Source organism: Castor canadensis, chromosome 7 (assembly GCF_047511655.1).
Source record: "Castor canadensis chromosome 7, mCasCan1.hap1v2, whole genome shotgun sequence".
Classification (NCBI taxonomy): domain Eukaryota; kingdom Metazoa; phylum Chordata; class Mammalia; order Rodentia; family Castoridae; genus Castor; species Castor canadensis.
Genome location: NC_133392.1, coordinates 14,030,553 through 14,053,158, shown reverse-complemented (window position 1 = coordinate 14,053,158; position 22,606 = coordinate 14,030,553). Strand labels below are relative to the sequence as shown.

The 22,606-nt window shown below is 45.8% G+C and overlaps 1 protein-coding gene across 1 annotated transcript in view; it reads left to right on the top strand.

The window, feature by feature from the left end:
• Slc18a2 (solute carrier family 18 member A2) overlaps positions 1 to 22,606 on the top strand; it is a 35,036-nt gene that overhangs the window by 5,271 nt on the left and 7,159 nt on the right. Inside the window, exons 4-15 of the mRNA XM_020185948.2 lie at positions 5,264 to 5,322; positions 5,592 to 5,675; positions 5,938 to 6,030; positions 6,733 to 6,822; positions 6,934 to 6,977; positions 7,049 to 7,109; positions 9,185 to 9,280; positions 20,149 to 20,227; positions 20,402 to 20,453; positions 21,040 to 21,103; positions 22,072 to 22,191; positions 22,329 to 22,462. Of these exons, the coding sequence (XP_020041537.1) occupies positions 5,264 to 5,322; positions 5,592 to 5,675; positions 5,938 to 6,030; positions 6,733 to 6,822; positions 6,934 to 6,977; positions 7,049 to 7,109; positions 9,185 to 9,280; positions 20,149 to 20,227; positions 20,402 to 20,453; positions 21,040 to 21,103; positions 22,072 to 22,191; positions 22,329 to 22,462 (976 nt within the window). The remainder of the gene's footprint in view (positions 1 to 5,263; positions 5,323 to 5,591; positions 5,676 to 5,937; positions 6,031 to 6,732; positions 6,823 to 6,933; positions 6,978 to 7,048; positions 7,110 to 9,184; positions 9,281 to 20,148; positions 20,228 to 20,401; positions 20,454 to 21,039; positions 21,104 to 22,071; positions 22,192 to 22,328; positions 22,463 to 22,606) is intronic.

The following is a 22,606-nucleotide window of genomic DNA, read 5'->3' as shown; positions in this document are numbered from 1 at the left end:
AGATTTTGCCTATGGCTGCAGCAGGGCTACAACCCCTATCCTGCCCTGACCCCGTTTCAGGGCTGTTTTTTTTCCCCCTCCTGTTCTTACCACCTGCTCATTATTATACAGTTTATACTTTTAGCTGGTAAAAATAAAGAATACAGATCAAAAATGCCATTCTTATATCTTTTCCCTCCCCCACAGGCTGAACAGGCAAAGGAACAAATGAAATTTTAATCAATGGCATCAGGAAATTAAAAAAAAAAAATCAGCCTGATTCTTTTGGACATGATCCGACCCCCAGAAAAACAGTGTTTTTTTCTAGCTCCTGATGTGAGCTGGTTCAGTCTCATACATCTCCAAAGACACATGGAGAATCTACATAGAGTTAGACTGGTCACAGCCACGCCTCTGAAAAGCCCCTCTGAGATGAGATTCCCTGTATCATTCAGGTCAGATCCCGATTCCTGTATTCATGGTCAAGGTGGTGCTGGCTTTTGTCAGGTGATACAGGAAGGCAGGCAGCCTGTCTGTTTGATGTTTTAAGTATGGAGATAAGATCTCACACCAAACCCTGAAAACACAAAGTAACAAGTCTTGCTAAGCATTTTAGTGTTTGTTTGGCTGGTAATCTGATATAAATTATTTTTGCTTTGTTTACTTTTGGGGTACTATATATTCACTGCAAATATGTTACCAGATAAGGAACAAAGGATCTTTAATTTTGAAACATGTAATTGTCACATATGCAATAACACTCTTTTTAGCACCCCAGGAGGGTGCCTTGATCAGCTCTATTTCTTTTTGGGGGGCTTGTGTGACTGTTTATAATTCCAGTTGAACTGGTATTCGTTTCACAATTGCAGTTTTGCGAAAAAGGAGGTAGCAGGGTTATATAGTGACACTGGTCACCATCTGGTCCACGATGTGAAATTTATGCATGAATGTATAGAAAATGAATGTTCTAAGCAGATAAACAATAAGAAAACATCTTTACCTTTCTCTCTTCCACAAATCAGGTAAAGATGTGGCCTCTTTTTGTTGTTGTTTGGTTTTTGTTTCTTTCCTTTTGGCACTGGGGATTAAATCCAGAGCCTTGTGTATATGCTAAGTGCATCCTCTATTATTGAGTTGTGCCCTAGCTCAAGATGTCCTTTACTAGCTTAGCATGAAGTTTAAATAGTAGCTGCATCTTTTGAACCAAGAAGTATTTCAGACCAGCCTCTGGCTTGGGAAAGAGTTAAGGCCATTGCTGGGGGCTGTCTCCTTTGGTTTCCTCCTTAGCTTGTCATTGTCTGGATAGTCTGCTTTTTATCAAGCCAGCACCAGTGGCTTAATTTATTTCCATAGTTACCTAGTATATTTGAAAGCAGTTATGTTTCCTCGCAAATTTTAGCTAACATCTGAATGACAAGGAGGAAGCCACAGGGCATGAAATCTCTACAGATCTGCTGGGGTTATTTTTTCCTCCAGCTTTAGCCAGTTGGTCTGGAGTGGGCTTTGTAAGAATAAGCAGTGACCTTTTCAGCTTCTCAGCAGACAGGGAAACCAGCTGTTTGGAAAGGGATCTCCCATCCTAGACAATGACAGAGTCTTTGCTTTGAAATCAGAAAAACCAGCAGTGGCATTAGAGTAACTCTCATGGGAGCAAAGCCATCCTTGAGTTGTGTGTTCTAGCCCAGGGCTAACACAGAGGGAAGTCAGAGTCCATGGCTCACAGAACAACCTGTGTGCATATCATAGCTGAAAAAAGACCAGCTGGCTGAAGCATTCAACCTAGCATGAACCTTGTTTCATTTACTAAATGATCGACAAACTTCCTGTTACTTCTGAGCTGATTGAAAATATCATTGTGTTCATTGATGTTCACTTCCTGTCCCACCTTTTAGGAGTGTGAGTGTGCTGAGATACTGGAAGGGAGACAGTGCCTCTGTCTCATCTGGCAGTGGTTTGCGCACTATAGGGTCTCTACCTTGTGTCCTTCCCTTTGTCATTTACTGTGGTAGAGGGAACTATGGCCTTAGCAAGCTTAGAGTCTGCTTTAGTCTCTGTAGCAAAGTTAAACTACTTGCTAGCATTAGAGAATAAGTATTAATCATTAGTGACCATCTGGGGACATATGGGGTTACACAAGTAGCATAATTTTTATTGTTTTACATGTTTTTCTGCAGAGTCGATATATGGTTTTTAGCCTTATTCAAATTGGATTAACTTCTCCCTGAGGCTAGGATGAATTAGAAGGGGAATGACACTGGGACATTTGGTTAAAGGTTTTCTGAATCAGAGCTACCTCTGCTAGCAATAGTTTAATTGAGATGGCATTGAATTGAGACAGATGACCAACTCAGACATTTATGAATAATGTCACTTGAGCTTCTGTACATTTAGAGACATTATGGGAGACATTAAGGAGAAAGGGCGTTGGTGTTCTGCCCACTACTCAATGACCTGGGGGCACTGGACAGCCCTCCCTCTGAGGTGGGTGTGCAGGGCTGGAAGAGTTTGAAGCTGGAGCCCCAGGAGAGACCCTCTGTATCTTCTTTGCCTTGGTCTGAGCACTAGGGAAAGATGTTACTAGCACTGACCACAGAGCAGCACTGCCAGTGTTGAGAGTGCAGACGTGTGTGTCCAGCAGTGAGAGGCACTGTGAGCACAGGTGTATGTGCACAGCCTTCCCTCTTGGATGATCTGCTCTGCTTCATCAAGATGAGGGTGAGGACTGGCCAGCCTTTGCCTTTGCTTCCAGCTTTGCCGTTCAGTTATTCAGTAATGCTTTGCTACGATCCCAGAGGAGTTTAAAAAAGACAGTAGCTTCAGAATTTCTACAGGAATGGAGCACTTGGCCTAGGGAAAAGACCCCTGTGTAGGTGCATAGCCTTGTGAGCCCTCCATCCCGTGTGCCACTGGAATCATCCATCTCTGGGACTGGTGTCCTCACCAAAATATATATTGGCAGGGCAGGACACACAGCAGTCACCCACAGTATACCCTCTGGCTGAATTCGGGTCTCTGAGTTGTAGTGTTGGCCATCCAAAAAGCAGGCATGTATGTAACTTCCCCAGGAATGTCATGAGAATCCCAGGTCACCTTTACACTACTAGTTCCATGCTTACACTCAGCCCCCTGGGAAGAGGGGTCCCAGAGGTCCAGCCTGCTCCATCTGTGCCCTGCTGGGTGACCTGGGCTGCTGGCCAGATTGCAGTCTGGTGTAGTATCATTGGTGGGGTAGGGCCACAGACAGGTGTTGTTGCATTTTCTTGAGTTTCATCCCCAAACCACCTAGTGCTTCTGCCTGCAGAGTTTTATGTGGCTGCAAGGATGGCTCTGGAGTTCAAGGGCTCCATGTTAGAGCCCAGTAAATAACCAAAGTGAAGAACTCATGATAGACAAGCTAGCCTCTCATTCCGCCATCTTTGACACATACTTTGGCACCTCAATTACTAGATTCTGCAGGTGTTTGGAGGGGTGAGTAGCCTATGTCTATTCCAGGCAGCTGAGAGCATAGTCGTATGTCTGCTCTTTTGCAAGAAGGGCCATGGTTGCTGAAAATGGGCTGTTTGAATCATCTCTCTGAGCTCCTGGACTTTATCCAGTGCCTAGCGGTGTTCTATAAGACCCCCTTGCTGGGGTTCTTTTGTCCTCATGAATAAGGAGCATAGAGCAGTCAGTTCTGGCTGGATGAGATGAGAGTAAGTGCCCTCTGATGGTTTTGTGAGCTGGGTTCCTGTTCACTCAATGTACTTGGAACCTTTCTCCCCCACCCCCCCTCACCCCATCTCCAATGTGAATTACAAGCTCTTTTCACTTCATATCAGGAGATCTTTGTAGGGTTTATGAAAAGAGCACTGAATATCTGAAAATTTATCACAATTTTGAGAGGCTATTTGTAATTTTGATATTTGGTTCTGGACACACATGAGTGAAATGGTTTTGAAAACTATGGGTATGGTCAGAAGAACTTTTGGAAAGATTCTATTTAAAGCCACAATATGTTTTTTGGCTTCCTGGGGAGGTGGTAAAGTTTGCAAGGAAAAGCTTTGCACTGGAAGAAGTGACCCCAAGTGAAATTAGCCCGATGGCATTTGACAAGTCACATTTTCATGCCTCAGATTCTTCACCTGTGAAATGGGGAGGCAACCGGCTATCTTTTGGAAACAATTGAGTTGCTGGGTGTCACCTTTAAAAGATGGTGCTGTGATGGTAACTTTTCATGAAAACCTGGCATAGAAGAGCCTTTTCAGCATGTGACTTTCTGCCTTCTTGGGTTCATTTGGTTCCTCTTCAGTTTCCTGGGGACCAGGGAGAGGAGAAGAAGCCTGGAGATGTTTGGAGCTGTTCTGAGTTATTATTGCCAGTAATAAGGCAATAATTCAGTCAATGTTGGCTCCTCCTCCTTGGAGCAGAGGGGCCAGGAAACTGTAGGTATAGCTTATATCCCCCCACCCCAGCCCCTGCACAACAGGGACAAAGCTGTCTGCTTATTTCACCAAAACACAAGGAAAAGAGGGAGAACAAGAGAGGGAATGAAATACAAGGAAAAGAGGGAGAACAAGAGAGGGAATTAAATTTCTGTGGTATCTTACATGCTCCAGACTCCATCTTTCTATTCTGGTCCTGGGAGATGGGCAGTGGTCTCTCCTTGGGCTGAAAGGAGTGTTGCCTGGGTTGAGGAACAGAGTGTCCAGCCAGACATGATACAGAAAGCACAGGGACTTTGCACTGTCCCTTGCTTGGTGCCTGAGCCCTGTGTGGGCAGTGGTCTTACAGATTGGATTTTGAATTTTTGCACAGAATGTGAGACCTGTCTTTCTAGGTTGGCCTCACTGGGGTCTACAGGGAAGCAGGGCTTAAAATCTTGCTTCCTAATGCCTCTTAGACAAACTGCTGTTGTCTCTGCTGCCAGGTGAATTACTTGGTGGCCTTTTACCAGAGTCATTTGATTACACTTGTCCCTTTGGGGATATTCTAGCAAAGACTGTAATTAAAGGAATAATAACAAAAATTGATGGAAATTGGGGCTGTGTTGGGTTACTTGCCAATATCGTGTTAACATTTATTCCAGAGAAATTTCTGTTCAGAGTGGCAGTCCTTAACTGTATTCACGTTCCAAGACAGTCAAACACAAAAAGGTCACATAGGAAGCTCTGAGTTTATGAATTTTTAGAAAAGTCTACCAAACATTTATCTGTCTGGTCCCTGAGGGTAACCAGGACAGAATCAATATCAAGCCTTAAAAAATACACCCAGCAGTCACTGGATTTTCCCCGTGTTTGTTTCGCAGAATTGGCTATCCAATTCCAATGTTTGCAGGATTCTGCATCATGTTTATTTCAACAATTAGTAAGTGTCTCATGTTTTCCTTCTGAGGGTGGGGTTTGGAATGAGATCCCACCAGCTGAGATCAGACTACACCTGGGAGTTGTATACAGGCAACTGTAGCAGAACAGAGCAGACAGGGGAAGGCTTCATGGGAGAGAAGCACTGTGTCGTGAATATGGAAATGCACCTTTACTTGAGGGAGGGGCTTCAAGTTGCCTGTTGGGATGGTCTGGTCCTACTACTGGTAGGAACATGACCTTGATGTGTGTGTGGGCCTCTTCTCTTGGCAGTGTTTGCCTTCTCCAGCAGCTATGCCTTCCTGCTGATTGCCAGGTCCCTGCAGGGCATTGGCTCTTCCTGCTCATCTGTAGCTGGTAGGTGTGAAACCACCTGTTGGAGGGGAGGGCCCTTCACACAGTTAGCTGGACTGATTTAGGGACTCAAGGTACTGGGGAACTTGGGGGAGATTTCTTGTAGAAGGTGCCCACCTTCCCCTTAAATTCACCTTGATCCATATTGTAGTCAATCCCACAGGACTGGGAAGAGGCTGGTCTGACTGGGGAAGGAGGGCAAGTCATGGAGGATTTTTTTGTGCTCCCCAGAGTGTGGCTACTGACTGTGTCTTCTCCTGTTTAGGGATGGGCATGCTTGCCAGTGTGTACACAGATGACGAAGAGAGGGGCAATGCCATGGGGATCGCCTTGGGAGGCCTGGCCATGGGGGTCTTAGGTGAGTAAGAACCACCATTGCAGGCAGGGCCTGTCCGGCATTGGGTAGCAGTGGTCCTTGCCCATGGCTGTAGCCACTGTGGGGCCACGTCCACCTTCATATGGACAGACGCCCCAGCCCTCCCCACTCTATTTCCTACCTTGATAGAAACTTTGGGAAAACCCAGGAAGAGTCCTGAAGTGGGAGGCTCAGGGCTTCCTTGGCCTCTGCCCCAAACATCCGTGGGCCCAGGTGTAAAATACAGGGTTCAGCAGGGTCGTCTGCCAGACCCCATCATCTCCAGCGTTCTGTGAGTCAGGAGCTCCACTCTACTTGCCCCGCCGAGGTCCCAGGCCAGGGGATTTGGATCCTTCCCCTGGCTTTCACTTTGGATGTGGTGGTTTCCACTGTGCTGGTGGATGAGGGGTGGAGACTGTGTCCCTTCCCCGGCTACAGAGGCAGCACAGGCCTGGTTCATGTTCCTCTGAGGCCTTTGCCATTGGGGCGGCCTTTGTATACTCTCCCCACTGGTCACATGAAAACCCACCTGGGGGGTGTTGTCAAGGCAACTTGATACTAACTAAAAAGAATGTAAGGGTGTGCACTCCAAATCTTTTTTTGCAACAAAGCAGAGAGAAAAATATAAAAATCAAATTGAGGGTTCAACGTGAGGAGAGGCATGCATCCACCAGGGCTGGGTTGGCCCCCTCTCTCTTCCTGCAGTGGGTCCCCCCTTTGGGAGTGTGCTCTACGAGTTTGTGGGGAAGACTGCTCCATTCCTGGTACTGGCTGCCTTGGTGCTCTTGGATGGAGGTGAGTGAGGTCCCTTGGGCCCCATGGCTGTGACCTTGGCATTCGTGTCAGCATGTGATTGGGTCATGTGTGCTTCCTGAGAAGAGGATCAGCTGTGCTTTTCCCTTGTAGTTATTCAGCTCTTTGTGCTTCAGCCATCCCGGGTGCAGCCAGAGGTAAGAATCTGGGAACTGAGGGCCCCATGGTGGTTCTGGTGACTCTTCTGACCCCTCTTTTCACTTGACAGAGTCAGAAGGGGACACCCCTAACCACCCTGCTGAAGGACCCATATATCCTCATCGCCGCAGGTGGGGCTCCTGGATTCTTCTTGGTCAAGGCTGTGCATGCTGGAGGTGGGGATGTGGGGTGGGTGCCCATTTGCACTTAGCTTGCTGGATATGTGGAGCTGTAGAAGAACATGACGTTTATAAGACTCAGGAAGTCATTTTTTTTCTGCCATTGTTTTCTGATTGTCTGCCGAGGTTTTTTTTCTTTTCACTTGGAGCAAATGTAAATGATGAGTGTGGCATTCTGCAGAGCTGCCAGTTTCCTGGGATGCCATTACTGTCTTTGTGTCAAAGGCCATCATTACTTGACCTTGAACTTTCTGGAAGAGCATGGTGGCCTTATCACAGGGATCTGATTCCTTTGGGCATGTGTGAATAAAGACTACGGCCAAGTCCCAGAGGGCCCAGAGGTCACCCTTCCTGCTCAGCAGTAGGGAGGCTGAGGCAAGCACTCTTTAGGGAAAGGCCGTTAGGTTCTTGGCCTGCACAGGCTAAAAGAAACCTCTGGGGTTCTGTGGTTCTGATGATGGAAAACAGCCCTCATTCTCCCAGGTGAGTGTCTAAGATTGTCCCAGTGGCCACAGGCCACTTCTGTGCCAGTCCTGGGGCTGCCCTCCTTCTGAGGGCCCAGCCTTTGGCAGCAATGTGCTGAGGCCAGTGGTGGCCCTGGAGTCAGGTGGCAGAAAAGGGACTGGCTGTGCTCTACTCTGTAGTGAGGAGTCAGATCCAGAGGGGTCTGAGCAAGGCTCCCACACTCCAGGAGGTGGGGGTGCCAGGGAGAACAGGGCCCTATCCTCCTCAGGGTCTTTATTTTTATTATTCATTTTTGCATACTGGGGTTTGAACACAGGGTCTTAAGATTGCTAGGGATAGCTCTATCACTCGAGCCATGCCCCCAGCCTTTTTCGCTTTAGGATGGGTTCTCACGTCCCTCACTCCTACACCTTTCCCATCTCACCCCAGTGATCCTCCTAATCTTGCCTCCCAAGTAGCTGAGATTACAGGGGCCTGGTGCCCTGAGGATATTTAAATCCAGCCCCTTTCAAAACTCCAGGCTGGTCTGCTAAACATAATTTAAGGGCTGGAAAGCTGGTGTTGTGACCTCTTCATGCAGTGGGGACCTCAGAGTGCAGGCAGCATCCCAAAGCTGAGGCACCCCAAGAACCCTGGCTATCTGAGATGGGATGAGGGCACGCAGGAGGTGTAGTCCCAGAGATGTGACTCCCCAAACCTTGAGCATTTCTGGGCAGGACTGTGCTGCCTGATCCCTTCTGCCTTGGGTTTCTTGGAGCCTCACCGTGGAAGAAAATGCCAAGACATATCCAACACTAACTGGCAGATTATAAACAATTCTGTTTCTGGGAGAGGGTGGTTGGGAATGAGCTGGGTAAAAGGAGTCCAGCCATTTGTCTATTCTGCCTTTAAATGTCACAAAGAATGAAAAAAAATCTTTCTTCATTGTGTACACACCTTCACGATCATACAATGTTCTTTGAATTTGTTCTAGTAAATTATAGGTTCCATGGAACACAACACAGGAAGCTCTGTGTGTCTTTTTCCAGATGGTTCTATTTTTAAAAATGGTCTGTTTGACAGAGTGATAATGAATATTTGCATAGTTACCCTATATGGGTAGTTGATTAAAAAGAAAAAATCCCTACACAGCACACCTGTACCACATGTACCACGAGCCTTGGATTTTCTGGCATTTTAGGCACCATTAGAAATGTCCATGCTCATTGCACAATAAGACAGTCACAAGAGTTTCAGGCTGCCCCAGCACTGTGTGTGGTCTGAAAATTGCTCAGCTGCCATGCTGCCTCAGGCAGCTTCATTCACAAACTAGAGCTCTTTTTCTTCATTAATAAGTTGGGTAGGTTAAACCAGGTGGTCTTTTTAGGCTGTTTCCAGTTCCAATCTTTATGACTTCAGGATTCTACTTGTTTAAAATTATAATTATAAGTACCCCTTGCTCTTCTCTGAACTTGCTGTTCTGGGTATCTGAGCTGTGCGTGCACGGGGTCTAAGTGTTCAGAGATGGCTGAAGACCCTCAGTACGGAAGCAGAAACACACTAACCATTTTTCCCCCTTCAAGGTTCCATCTGCTTTGCAAACATGGGAATTGCCATGCTGGAGCCAGCTCTGCCCATCTGGATGATGGAGACCATGTGTTCCCGGAAGTGGCAGCTGGGTAAGGAGTGAGGCTCTTCTGAGTCTAGAACTTTCATTCCCAAGGCAGGGCCTGTCAGCCTAGCCCTACTGAGCTGCCTGTAGCAGGATGATAAAGGATTGCTTCTGTTCAGCTCTTACTGGCTCAGTGCCTAGGGCAGCTTTGGGTTCTGTTTCTGCTCCAGTTTTTTAAAATCATTCCTGATGGATGTATCACATGAAAGAAAAAGTATTGAGAGAGAGAGAGTATTCACATTCATTTTGTAAAAAGCACTGTAATAATTGTACTATTTCATTATTATTATTGTTAATCTACTGTACCTGTTTTATAAGTTATAGTTCATCATAGGTATGTATGCGAGGAAATGTGTGCATATGGAGTTTGGTACTATCCATGGTGTCAGGCGTCTACTGGGGGTCTTGGGATGTGTTCCTCACAGGTAAGGGGAACTCCTATAATTGCATCACGGTGTTTTGGTTAGATTGGTATTTAGCATTGACTTTAGGGTGACTGAGTGAATATTGTTCCAAGCTGACCTTTGTAGACATGGGTACTCTAATTAAGTTCCTTCCTTTTTAACAAGCTTGTTTTCCCCAGATTTAGTCACTGACTTGTCTCTGCATTTTCTTATTTTTCTATGTCACAATTGTGAACCCATCCCCCAGACTCTCTGGCAGAAACAGAGGATTCTCTGAGTGTAGTTCAGTATGCCAACGGGATCCTTATGGTTTTGCTTGTTGTGGACATCTGTCTTTGCTCTCCAGTTTAGATGTGGTGCTCTCTGGGGCATGCTGAGACATTCCTGTCCATCATTTGGGTGTCTTCTTTGCCTCCCTTGTTTCTGGTGTCCTTCTCTCTCATGTCCTTTCTTGGTTTTTCTCCCCACTATGAGGGAACACATACTTTAGCACCATGGCCTGAGATCCTGGGTGTGTGCAGACACCTTCACCCTCTCCTTGCACTTGGTTGGCTTAGTCTGCCTGTGTAACTCCTGGATGGAAATCATTTCTCTTTGGTGTTTTGAGGCCACCATTCTATTAGCTCCTAGCACACAGGGACACTGCTGTGGAGACCAGGGTTGTTTTTATTCTGAGTCCTCTGTTCATTGCTCATGGGACTTTCTTCCTCTCTGGGTTATGAGTGTTTACGCTGGTGATTTGCAGCGGGGTCTGGGTGGGCACTTGCTGGGTCAGCCCTTTCACTTGGGGAGGAACCGCCTTTTTCAATTCTGGGGAGACTTTTTCTATTATTACTTTAATTAATTCTTCCCTTCATTTTCTTCTTTTGTTCCACTTAGTTGGCTATTGAACATCCTGGTTTTATCCTTTTAAATTTCTTATCTTTCCTTTTTTGCTTTTTATTCATCTTAATCTTTTAAGCAGTTCATTGAATTTTTAAACTTGATGCTTTCACAACTGATACTGTAGTTTGCACCCTGAGTGCTGTTTTGTGTGTGGTGGTTGTTGAAATAGCACCTTCTCACCATCTTAGTAGGGAGACATTCATTCCATCCCCAATTCTACCTCCCTGCTGCCCCTGGTCTGCTGGTCTCCACACTGCCCAGAACTCCTGGGGTCCGTGAACAGTTTCAATTTAGCTTCTCTAGAGAGATTGTCTCCTGCCAGGGGTTGGGCAGAGGATTGGGGGGTCCGATTGCTCTCAAAGCAGCCTTCCCACCTTCTTCCTGTTGGCAGCCCAGGCCAACTCATCTGACCCCTCAGATCCTGGTCTTTCTGGGTTATGAGGCACGGGGGTCTCACTTCTTATTGGCATCTCCACATGTAGGCAGAAGGTTCTCTGTGTCCATCACTATTTTCCCTATTACTGCTTCTTCTCCCCGCCCATTCTGTCTGACCTCAGGCAGGTGCAGAGAGGAGGGGTTGGTATGTGTGTCTAGAAATTTTATTTATTCTTTAAAAAGGAGTTTGGGGTGTAAGTGGAATAAAATCTATAGACTCAGACCACCCCATTTAAATGGTAGGCAATACAGTATTCATTTTAATGGCTCGTGTTGTCCTCTTTCAAGATCATACAATGTATTTTCAACCAGTGCCTGCTGTTGGGCATCTGGGTTAGTTCCTGTTTTTGCCATTAGAAACTATTGCAGATGATCCCTCTTACGTGCGTTTGGAAGCATCGCTGTAGGACGCTGCAAGGCATGGTACTTCTGTACTAACACACGTATCATCAGTCTTTCCCAATCAAGTATGTAAGAATGGGGGGGTATATCGCATTTCAATTTTGTTTTACAAATGAATGAAATTGAACAAATTTTTATAGCCATGTGTATTTCCTTTAGTATGGATGCTTATTGGTATTCTTTGGCCATTTATCTGTTATTTGTCATTATTCATCTTAAGTGCTCTTTGCATATATGATATTAATCCTTTATCAGAAGTTTAACAAATATTGCCCTTGCTTGTTGTTTCCTCCCTTCTATGTCTTTGTCACTTCAGGTCCAGCTCAGAAAGGCCTTTCTCATGTCAAGAGTATTTAAAAAAAAACAACTCATATTTTTCTTTAATTTATTCATGATTTTTTATACCATAGTGTTGGGTTCATATGAAATTAATTTTGTCCTAAGGCATGTGACAGGGATGTGGTGCTTTTGCTTTCTGTGTGGCCGGCCACTGTCCTAGGCCATGTCTCTAGGAGTATGTCTAATGTCCCATCTCCATGGTTCTCTGAATGACCATGTGTTCTGGGGCCTGTTTTTGGTTTCTCTCTTCTGCTCCATTGCTCTGTCTGTTGTTCTTGTCTCAGGATCTCTCTGTTGAATCATTTGCCTTTATTTCTGGAAGGCTAGGCCCCACAATATAGCTTTTTCTTTGTGAATTTATTGATTATCCGTCCTAGAGATTTTTTTTTTTTCATAGTTCTTTCAACTCACACATGGATGTCTTCATAGAGAGACTAAGTTCTGACTTAGGCTGGCATTATCAATGCTCTCTACCTTTGTGCTGGTGACCTTATCCATCCCCATCTCCCCCACTTCCATCCTGGTGCATCCAACCTATGCTGGGGGAGTCTTGTGACTCCTTGCTTAGCCCTTCCCCTGTTCTGTCTGCCTCACAACACATGGCCCAGCCTAAGTACCAGTCCGTCGGGATCTGCCTTGACTTGCTTGTGTTCTTTTGTCAATCAATCCTTAAAAGGCCCGATAGGGATAGGGTCTGGGATGCCAATGGGAAGAGGATACTAATGGGCATGAGGTTTCTTTTTGGGGTGATAGCATCTTCTGGATCTTAGTAGTGATAATGGTTGCATGACCTTGTGAATGTGCTAAAAACCACAAAGCTACACTGTAAAGGGTGAATTATACAGGATATGAATTATGTCACAAAACAAGCCTCAACTAACAACATTTTTCTTGAAGCTAAACTAAGGCCATTTCTCAGGCAGAAAATGTAGCTGTGCCCTTCCTAGCAGTCAGGGCAGAAGAGAAAGCCTCAAGCCATTGGCCTCTCCTGGAAAGGTCACCACTTGGCAGGAGGGGCACTTTCTTCTAACTGTCACTCAAAGACAGCACAGAAGACACTGGCATTCTTGTCTTGCTGTTAGTGCCTGCTTCTGTCTCTTGCAAAAATGTTTCCCAGTTTCTCCTTCCCCTTGGTCCTTGGGGGACCCAGGGTGGGTCTGAGATGTTCTCAGCAGGCACTGCCTGTGCAAGGGTGTGACTCCCAGTTGAGCTCTTTGCTCTAGGCTGTAGTTTCCCTGATGTCTCCACTTAACCAACTTAGGATCCTAATTGAATGTGTCCTGGCCTTGTGCAGGGCACTTAAGCTGCTCTACTCTCTGTTCTCCAGACAGAGCCTGAGGCTTTCTCTGTAAAGTCTTTAAGGTTAACCAGGAGCCCCAGGCCATGGGGGTGAGATAGCAGAGCAGGCTGCCAGGATGTCACGGGGAGATCATCTTGCTGGCTGGTTGTTCACTTGACCAGCACTGCACAGTTCTGTCTCTGAAGCTCTTCCTTCTGTTGCCTCCAAGGGAGGTTTGTCTTTCTTCAAGAGAATCCTCTTTCTTACCTGCTCCCTCAGCTCCAGTGTCAGGGGAAACACTTCACCTTAATGGGTCTCTGCAGCTTAGGGTCCATGGCTCCTACAGGTCTCAGGACCCTGAGCCTGAGCACTCCTTGGGAGGTGCAGTGCAGTGTGGAGGACACAGGGTTCAAGGCCAGCAGCTCTTTCCTTAGAGCTGCCCCTGTGGCCTGGCCCCTGGATACCCCGGAGTCTCTGGTCGCTGCCCCAGTCCAGGGTGAAAGGGCCTTTGTGCTTCCCTGCCTGGGGTAAGAGCAAACAGTTCTGTTATCCGTGTGGGTGACACATGATCGCGCTGGTTGGGCCACAGTTTCAGGGGGCATCCCATCCCTGTTCCAGAGGACTCCCTTACAAGTCTCCCCCTAAACCCCTCCTCTGTCACTTGGTGAGAGGTCCTGAGTTGGAACTGGTGGGGAAAGAATCATTTCATGGTGTTTTCTTTTTACCTTAAGTTCTAGGTCAAATGACCTCCATCAGACAACCTTAATGCTTAGGAACTGATTTCAGGGTGAGGCTTATGAGTCCCCAAAGAGATCTTTAGGCCTTGAGGAACAGGCTCCAGACAAGGATGGAGCTAAACTCTTCCCTTTGGTTCTTCTGGCACATTTTTCTTCGATGAGATGTGGTGATACGGTGTGGGATGGGAGAAAGGACACCTGCCTGCTAGGCAGGAGGCCCATTCTGTTCCTAGCCAGCTCTGACCTCATAGGCTGTCCTGTGCCAGCCCAGTAGGGTGCCAGAAGACAAGTGCATATTGCCATTTTTCTCTGGTTCGGGACGTGACTCAGCCATAAGCCTGCTTTAGCCCAGGCCAATCTCCCATCACCCTGTTGTGGTCCAGGCAGAGCACCCTGGGATGTGCAGGGATGGCTCACGTGGAGCTTGGAAGAAGCCAGAGGACTTGTTCCTATGGGGCTGTGGGACTGAATGTCTAGTGCCAGATTCCAGCAGCCATCTTTGTGATGGGTAAACCACTCCCTGGTTTGCTGGCCAACACTTTACATAGATCACTGAGGGTGGGTGGAGGACCTCCTTGTGATGAACTTTCTAGTGCATCCTGAGATGAATAAGGAAGTTGTGGGCATCCCTTTCAGGAAACCAGCTAGCAACAGCAGGAGGAGCAGTTCATGTGTGTGGCCCTGAGGAGTTGGGTGTAGGCCAGGCCCAGTCAACATTCTTCTGAGTTGAGAAAAGGCCTTTGTGTGTGTGTGTGTGTGTTTCTAGAGTTTTAACTCAGGACTTCATGCTTGTTAGGCAGGTGTTCTACTGCTTGAGCCACACCTTCAGCACTTTTGCTCTGGTTATTTTGAAGATAGGGGCTTGCTTTTGCCCAGGCCAGCCTGGACTGCAATCCTATTTTATGCTTCCCACAATCACTGAGAAGACAGGCATGCACAATCGTGTCCACCTATTTTCCATTGAGATGAGATCTCACAAACTTTTTTTGCCTGGACTGGCCTGGAACTGTGACCCTCCTAATCTCAATCTCCTGCACAGTTTGAGATGACAGGCACACGCCATTGCACCCAGCCACTGGTTGAGATGGGGTCTCAGGAAATTTTCACTCCAGCTATAGCTAGGGAGGCATGAGCCATCTGCACCTGGCTTAGAATGAGTTCTTGCTGCTTGCAGCTGATAGAAATTTGGGAGTGGTGATGATAGCTATTAAGTTACAGATGCAAAGATCTCCATAGGCAGAGATGATGGCCTGAAGGACACTCAGTGCAGTTCCTTTGGTGAGAATGTACAGTCCTGTCCTGCAGTTAAGAGAACTTCCCACAAAGGCGAGGTGATGGCCTGGTGCAAGAGCGTGTCCATGCACCACAAGCCCCAGAGGGTCCTGTAGTGAGCAAGCTCCAGAGAGGCCATCACTGGTGTGGTGAGATGACGAGGAGTAGGTGAGTCACTGAGAACTGACCATAGAGCAAGCCCTGTGGGATGCATTTAGTCCTTCTTTTCTTTCTCAGAGTTGGGGGCTAGGCCAGCTCTAGGCATCGTGTTTTGAAGTAGAGAAGTAACTTGAACTTGTAGAGAGAGGAGCTGGTGGGAGCCCTGTCTTGGGGATTAGCACAAAACCCTGATGCATTTTGCTGGGATGGCTAGGCTGTGGGTGTGATGGGCTCTCACTGGTGACTGGACTGAGGGACTGTTAGAGCCATCTTCCATTGGCCATGGACACCAATGGTGGAAATGATACAGGATTGCTGTGGACTTGTGTCAGGAAGCCTGTCCATACTTAGAGCTGTCAGGGAGGCAGGTGGCTGTCTGGAAATGTCACGGACCAGTACTGGGTTTTGGAGCACAGCTGGATGCTACCTCTTGTGACCACTGGCTGAGGTGAGAGCTCTTGGCCGCCACATGAGATACTGTGGTGCCTGAGCAGTCCTGGATGCTGTGGTTCTATAGGCTGTGGGAAAGAGCCCTGGCAAGCGGAGGGTGCTGAGCAATGTCAGAACAGGTGTTGGAAGTCAGGACTGCAAAGAGCACAGGGCCCCGTCCCCAGCTCAGAAACCAAGAAGGGACTCTGAGCTCCAGAGACACTGCTGTCTGTGACTCCCATGGAGTGGGGTTGTCTTTAAGGGATAGTGGCCTCACTGGACGCCTTCAGTTCTGTGATGTGAGTGTCCTCATACAGGCTCTTCAGATAGCCAACCGTGTTCTGGGCACCTTCTGTATGCCACCATGGAGGTGAAGTGGCCTCTAATTATGGGGAGCTTATTCCAGTGTGGGGAATAAGAGGCTGAAGGGAGGCACGGGACGATGGGATTTGCATGGTGTGACTGAAATGGGATGGGAAGGGCTCAGGACCATATGGCACAATTTGCTGTGTGATCCTCAAATCCACCCTGTGAGGTGTGTAGGATGTGAACAATGGCTCCTTCTAGAGTTTTAAGAGGTTGGAGTGATTCCCTCAGGCCTTAGCTAGCAAGTTCAAGTTGAAGTGAATATTTTATTTCATGCCTCCTAATCCAGTGCTTTTTCTTTCTTTTTTTTTTTTAATTTTTATTTTTTTATTATTCATATGTGCATACCATGCTTGGGTCATTTCTCCCCCCTGCGCCCACCCCCTCCCTTACCACCCACCCCACCCCCTCCCTCTCCCCCTCACCCCTTGATACCCGGCAGAAACTATTTTGCCCTTATCTCTAATTTTGTTGTAGAGAGAGTATAAGCAATAATAGGAAGGAACAAGGGGTTTTGCTGGTTGAGATAAGAATAGCTATACAGGGAGTTGACTCACATTGATTTCCTGTGCATGTGTGTTACCTTCTAGGTTAATTCTTTTTGATCTAACCTTTTCTCTAGTTCCTGATCCCCTTCTCCTATTGGCCTCAGTTGCTTTTAAGGTATCTGCTTTAGTTTCTCTGTGTTGAGGGCAACAAATGCTAGCTAATTTTTTAGGTGTCTTACCTATCTTCATTATCTCCCTTGTGTGCACTCGCTTTTATCTTGTGATCAAAGTTCAATCCCCTTGTTGTGTTTGCCCTTGATCTAATGTCCGCATATGAGGGAGAACATACGATTTTTGGTCTTTTGGGCCAGGCTAACCTCACTCAGAATGATGTTCTCCAATTCCATCCATTTACCAGCGAATGATAACATTTCGTTCTTCTTCATGGCTGCATAGAATTCCATTGTGTATAGATACCACATTTTCTTGATCCATTCGTCAGTAGTGGGGCATCTTGGCTGTTTCCATAACTTGGCTATTGTGAATAGTGCTGCAATAAACATGGGTATGAAGGTGCCTCTGGAGTAACCTGTGTCACAATCCTTTGGGTATATCCCCAAGAGTGGTATTGATGGATCAAATGGTAGATCAATGTTTAGCTTTTTAAGTAGCCTCCAAATTTTTTTCCAGAGTGGTTGTACTAGTTTACAGTCCCACCAACAGTGTAAGAGGGTTCCTTTTTCCCCGCATCCTCGCCAACACCTGTTGTTAGTGGTGTTGCTACTGATGGCTATTCTAACAGGGGTGAGGTGGAATCTTAGTATGGTTTTAATTTGCATTTCCTTTATTGCTAGAGATGGTGAGCATTTTTTCATTTGTTTTTTGACCATTTGAATTTCTTCTTTTGAGAAAGTTCTGTTTAGTTCACTTGCCCATTTCTTTATTGGTCCATTAGTTTTGGGAGAATTTAGTTTTTTAAGTTCCCTATATATTCTGGTTATCAGTCCTTTGTCTGATGTGTAGCTGGCAAATATTTTCTCCCACTCTGTGGGTGTTCTCTTCAGTTTAGAGACCATTTCTTTTGATGAACAGAAGCTTTTTAGTTTTATGAGGTCCCATTTATCTATGCTATCTCTTAGTTGCTGTGCTGCTGGGGTTCCATTGAGAAAGTTCTTACCTATACCTACTAACTCCAGAGTATTTCCTACTCTTTCCTGTAATCCAGTGCTTTTTGCTTGAGAATCGTGAGATGGGGTTTGCTGCTGTAGAGTCCTTGCCATCCATGGGAAATAAGGTCACCCTGCTCTTGAGTCCCATGGGTGAGCTCAGCATCCCACTTGCAGGTCAGGAAGATGTGGCTGCTTGGTGGCTTCAGCTGCAGCCTCTCTGTGTCCCTGCTTATGGCTTTGGCTTTGGAGAGAAATCCCAGGCTCTGACCCTGGAGTCAGGACTGCGCTGGAGACTGGGGTTCTGGCTGGCTCTGTGTGTGCTGAGTTCAGCCCTTAAAATAGTTTTGTTTTTGCTTGACTAGTATAGTGTTGGCCTATAAAATGTGTTTGTTTTTTAAAAATGAACAGTCAACATTTAAAAAATCAAATTTCATGCAGAAATTTCCAGAAGATCTGGAAAGCCCAGATCTTCCAGTACTGGAACTGTAGTCCCCCAGGGCAGGGATGGGCTGGAGAGAGTGGTAGCTGCCTTCTCTGATGGGGTCTGGGCCCTTGGAGTCACCATAGATCCCTATCCACTCCAGTTTTCATTTTGTTTCTCTGACCCTGAGGCTCGAGGTCATTAGCTCTTTATTGAGGTATATGCTTGATTGTCTTTCTTCCAGTTTGCTTGCTTCATTCATTTACACCTCTCCAGTCCCTGAGCCACTGATCCTGAGACAGGGTCAACATGATTTCTACTATCCAGACAAACACAGTCTCTAGAGTGTGGGGAGTCTGCCACACACCTGTTAGGCTAGGCTTAAGTCCCATCTGATTTAGGGCCAGCTGCAGGTTCAGGATTCCCAGAGCCCGGTGTCTGTACTTTGTTATGTTCTTAACAAGAGCATGTCACAGTTCAAATATCATCTGATTCTTTCCTTCAAAGACACTTTCTGTGGTGACAAGAGCCATATTGTCATTGTCTATGCTGTAGGCTGGTGTTGTGTTGGGCACATGGCTGTCAGTAAATGTTTGCTGAATCAGATTACACTGAATTATTTGGCCACCACATATTGTTATGTGTGACAGAAATGATTCCTGGGAATATGAAATAAGATTTTTCTTTATTATTTCTCAGAATTCCCAGGTCTAGAATGATGTGGTTTTGGATTTTGCTCCTGGAACCCATCTTTTTGAAATCCCTATTGTGTTGGAGGCTCACCCTTTCTCTGGGTTTGGTGGATTACATTAGGGCTTTATCCTTAAAGGAACAAGATCACATCTGTCTGTTTGTGTGTTGATGCACTTCCCGGACCAGAAAAGCCCCAGGCTCTCTGTACTTTGAATATGGCAAGCACTGCTGACCATCCTCCAAGCATATCTAGTGAATGCAGTCATGGTTCAGAACAAATCAGCTATCCTGTGTACAGTAAGCCTGCATTTTTCACAGACTTATTACATGTGGTTTCAACCAAGCGTAGTCAAAAAAGAAATTTCTGTGTATGCATTATACAGCACAGTTGATGTGGAGAAGCTCTGTCAGTCCTGTTATCATCAATGTGTTTACATTCTGCACCCTGAGCATTTGCAGATTTTCCTCCAGTGTGAACTCCTTTAGCATGCGAAAAACATGCTAAAATTATTAAGAAGTTGGAAAATAGAGGTTATAAAGAGATTGTTCTGTTGTCCTAGCAATGGATAGAACAGCTGAGGTGAACAGATTCCCTGGAGGCCAGGTGTGGCCTGACAGGGGCCTTCCTGTTCAATGTGGGGCCACCTTCAAGGCAGCCTGTGACCCCACCAGCAAGAAATCACTCACGACTCCTCAGAACCCAGGGGATGCAGTCTTTCTTTCCCATGAACCTTGGACGTGAAATGTCAGTGATGTATGACTTTGCTACAATATGACCAAATAGGAAATTTTTTTTACATGGAAAGATGTCCATAAAGCTAACTGAGAAATGCAGGATATAGAGCAGTAGGTGTGGTATGACCCCACTGGAGTGCACACAATCCTGCATGTGTGTGTATAAACTTAACAAGGGCAAATCCTGTAGAGATTGTCGGAGTAATGGGGTTGGGGTAATTTTGACTGCTTTATTTTGCTTATCCAAGTTTTCCCTAATTCTTTCAAGGACAGTGACTACTTGTATCTTACGGAATTAATGGGAGGAGGAGGGCATGCACATAGATGTCCAGCACACATAGGTGGCGGTTGCTGGACTCTCTCAGTTGGGAGCTTTCCCTATCAGTCCATGTATAAAGATGCACCAGACAGAGATGGGGATGAGATGCAGCCGCTGATAGAGAAATGGCTTTCATTTCTGAAGCATCTCTGCAGCTGTATGGGGTGGATAAGCCTTGTTGGGGTCCAGATCAGAGCTGGCCACCGGATATTAGCTGCTTGGGTTCAGGCTTTGGGGCTTCACTTCATTGGCTTGAATCAACACTGCAGCGTCTATAATTATTAGTTTTCTGACATGTGACTGCTTTCAGTACTGATAAGGTGTCCTTTTCATAAATTCACAGGCGTTGCTTTCTTGCCAGCCAGTATCTCTTATCTCATTGGAACCAATATTTTTGGGATACTTGCACACAAAATGGGGAGGTAAGATGAAATGAAAGCGGCATTCATTCTGTTATTCTGATAATCCTGTTCTTTGATGAAATCCACAGTGTTTCTGCCTTAGTTGCAACAAGTAATTGTTTGGATTTCCATTGAAAAATTGGACTGGGCAAACACCCTAAGTGTTCATTATTAATGTGCTTTTTCTTTTGATAGGTGGCTCTGTGCTCTTCTGGGAATGATAATTGTTGGAATCAGCATTTTATGTGTGAGTAAAAGATGGCATTTGACAAGTGGGGACAGTCAGGACTCAAAGTCTTGTTTTGGGTTTGAGCTTGTTGATATTTAGTTTTATGATGTCTGTTGTTTCTAATTTTTAAAACATTTTTGACAAGTCTGTCCAATGGGTATGTTTTTATTTTATGACAAGTTATCCTATTACAGTTTACCTTTAAGTTTTTTCTTCTCATTATCTGAAACTTTACAGTGTCATAAACACTTTAGGGCTACTAGCCCTATACTAGCCCTTACAATTGTCATAGCAATATATTTTTAGGATAAAACATCTTCTACCAATGGCCAATATCTCCCTCAATACAGCCTCTTTCTCCTTGTTGAAGTTGAGGGTGAACTCACTTATCTTTCACAGATGGCTCCTGACACGTTTTCACGGAAGTCCGAGCACCCATTTCAACCTTTACCCTTTATAAGAAAAGGATGGCAAGCCCATCCTTCCTCCTGCTCATATTTCCCCAGAAGGGAAAAGACCACTAGCTCCAGAGATATTCTTAAGTTTTGCAAGATGATTTTAGAGTTGAGTATCTTGTTATTATAACATTTCTTTCCTTTCACAGATTCCTTTTGCAAAAAACATTTATGGACTCATAGCTCCCAACTTTGGAGTTGGTTTTGCGATTGGTAAGTTACATGACCCTCACACCTAAATTTGAAACTGCTTTTTCTACAGGGGACATTTCCTGTTCCTCTGGTAGAGTGAGGAGACTATAGTTACTGAGCTCAGTTTTCTAGAAGCTTGAGCGGAGGCTGCCAGCAACTTAGCTCAGTGACAGCCTGTAGACCACACACTTGCTTTCACATACTTGTCATTTATTTCCTGAAAACCAGCATTTTTAAAAGACTCAGGTTTACAGAAACAAACATATTCCACTGCCATGCTTGGGCAAGCACAGGCTCCCTCATGCAGCAGTTTGCTTGGGCTCAAATCTGTGAGCAGACCTTGTCAGATGAGACTGGGGACAAAGGCTTTGCATATGCTTTTCAAAAGCCTTGGTAAAGAAAATACTGTCTGTGTGGAGTTCCTGTCACCTGCCCCCTGCTGAAACTTGTGGAGAGAGGGAGTTATGGCTTAGCATGTGTGCTCACAGGCACTGGTCCATTGCTGCCAATCCTCAGTACCCCCATTTTATAGATGGGGAAACTGTTTAGAGATGTTCAGAATGACTATGCTTGCTCAGCCAAGGATTTGAGCCCAGAACTCTGCACACACACACACACCTGTCTTCTGCTAATCAAGAGATTAGAGGTTCTAATATTGGTCTTAGATGTTGGTGTCATCCAACAAAATGAGGAGCTGGAGAAAGCCAAGGTGAGTGGCCAGAGGACTGGGCCACCCTTACCCAAATGACAGGCCACTCCAATGGTGGCAGACAAGGTAAGGCAAGGCAGAGAGCAGTCAAATGGTCGCCTAACAAGGACTCAGAGTGTGGTCCTGGGTTCCACTCCCAACCTCAGAGCCCATCCGCTGACTCCTCAGTGCTGTCAAGAGTCTACCACAATACTGGCAGGTGGTGATGGCAAAGGGGAAGAGCTGTCTCACGTTTGGTTTATAACAGTTTTCATACACTGTGTTCCCTAACTATCCACAGGGATGGTGGATTCGTCCATGATGCCTATAATGGGCTACCTTGTAGACCTGCGGCACGTGTCTGTCTATGGGAGTGTGTATGCCATTGCAGATGTAGCCTTTTGTATGGGGTATGCTATAGGTAAGAACCTTGGCTTTCAAAATGACCTTTTTATCTCAATGCAGGACAGATAATACCTCCTAAAAGTATTGAAATCTTCCCATTTTCTGTTGGTAAGATATTTGCAAGAGCACTGTCTAATTCTCTTTTCCCAAAAGGTCCTTCTGCTGGCGGGGCTATTGCAAAGGCCATTGGCTTCCCATGGCTCATGACAATTATCGGGATAATTGATATTGCTTTTGCTCCTCTCTGTTTTTTTCTTCGGAGTCCACCTGCCAAGGAAGAAAAAATGGTAAGAAAAATTTAGGATGCAGTGAAGCATTTCTTGGTCATTTTAGTAGATGATTCAGGTAATTTTTTCATGGTCCCATTCTAAAATGTATTTCTGCTCCTTTGGGGCAGAAGCCTCCAAACAAATGTTTCCTTTTTAGTTTGT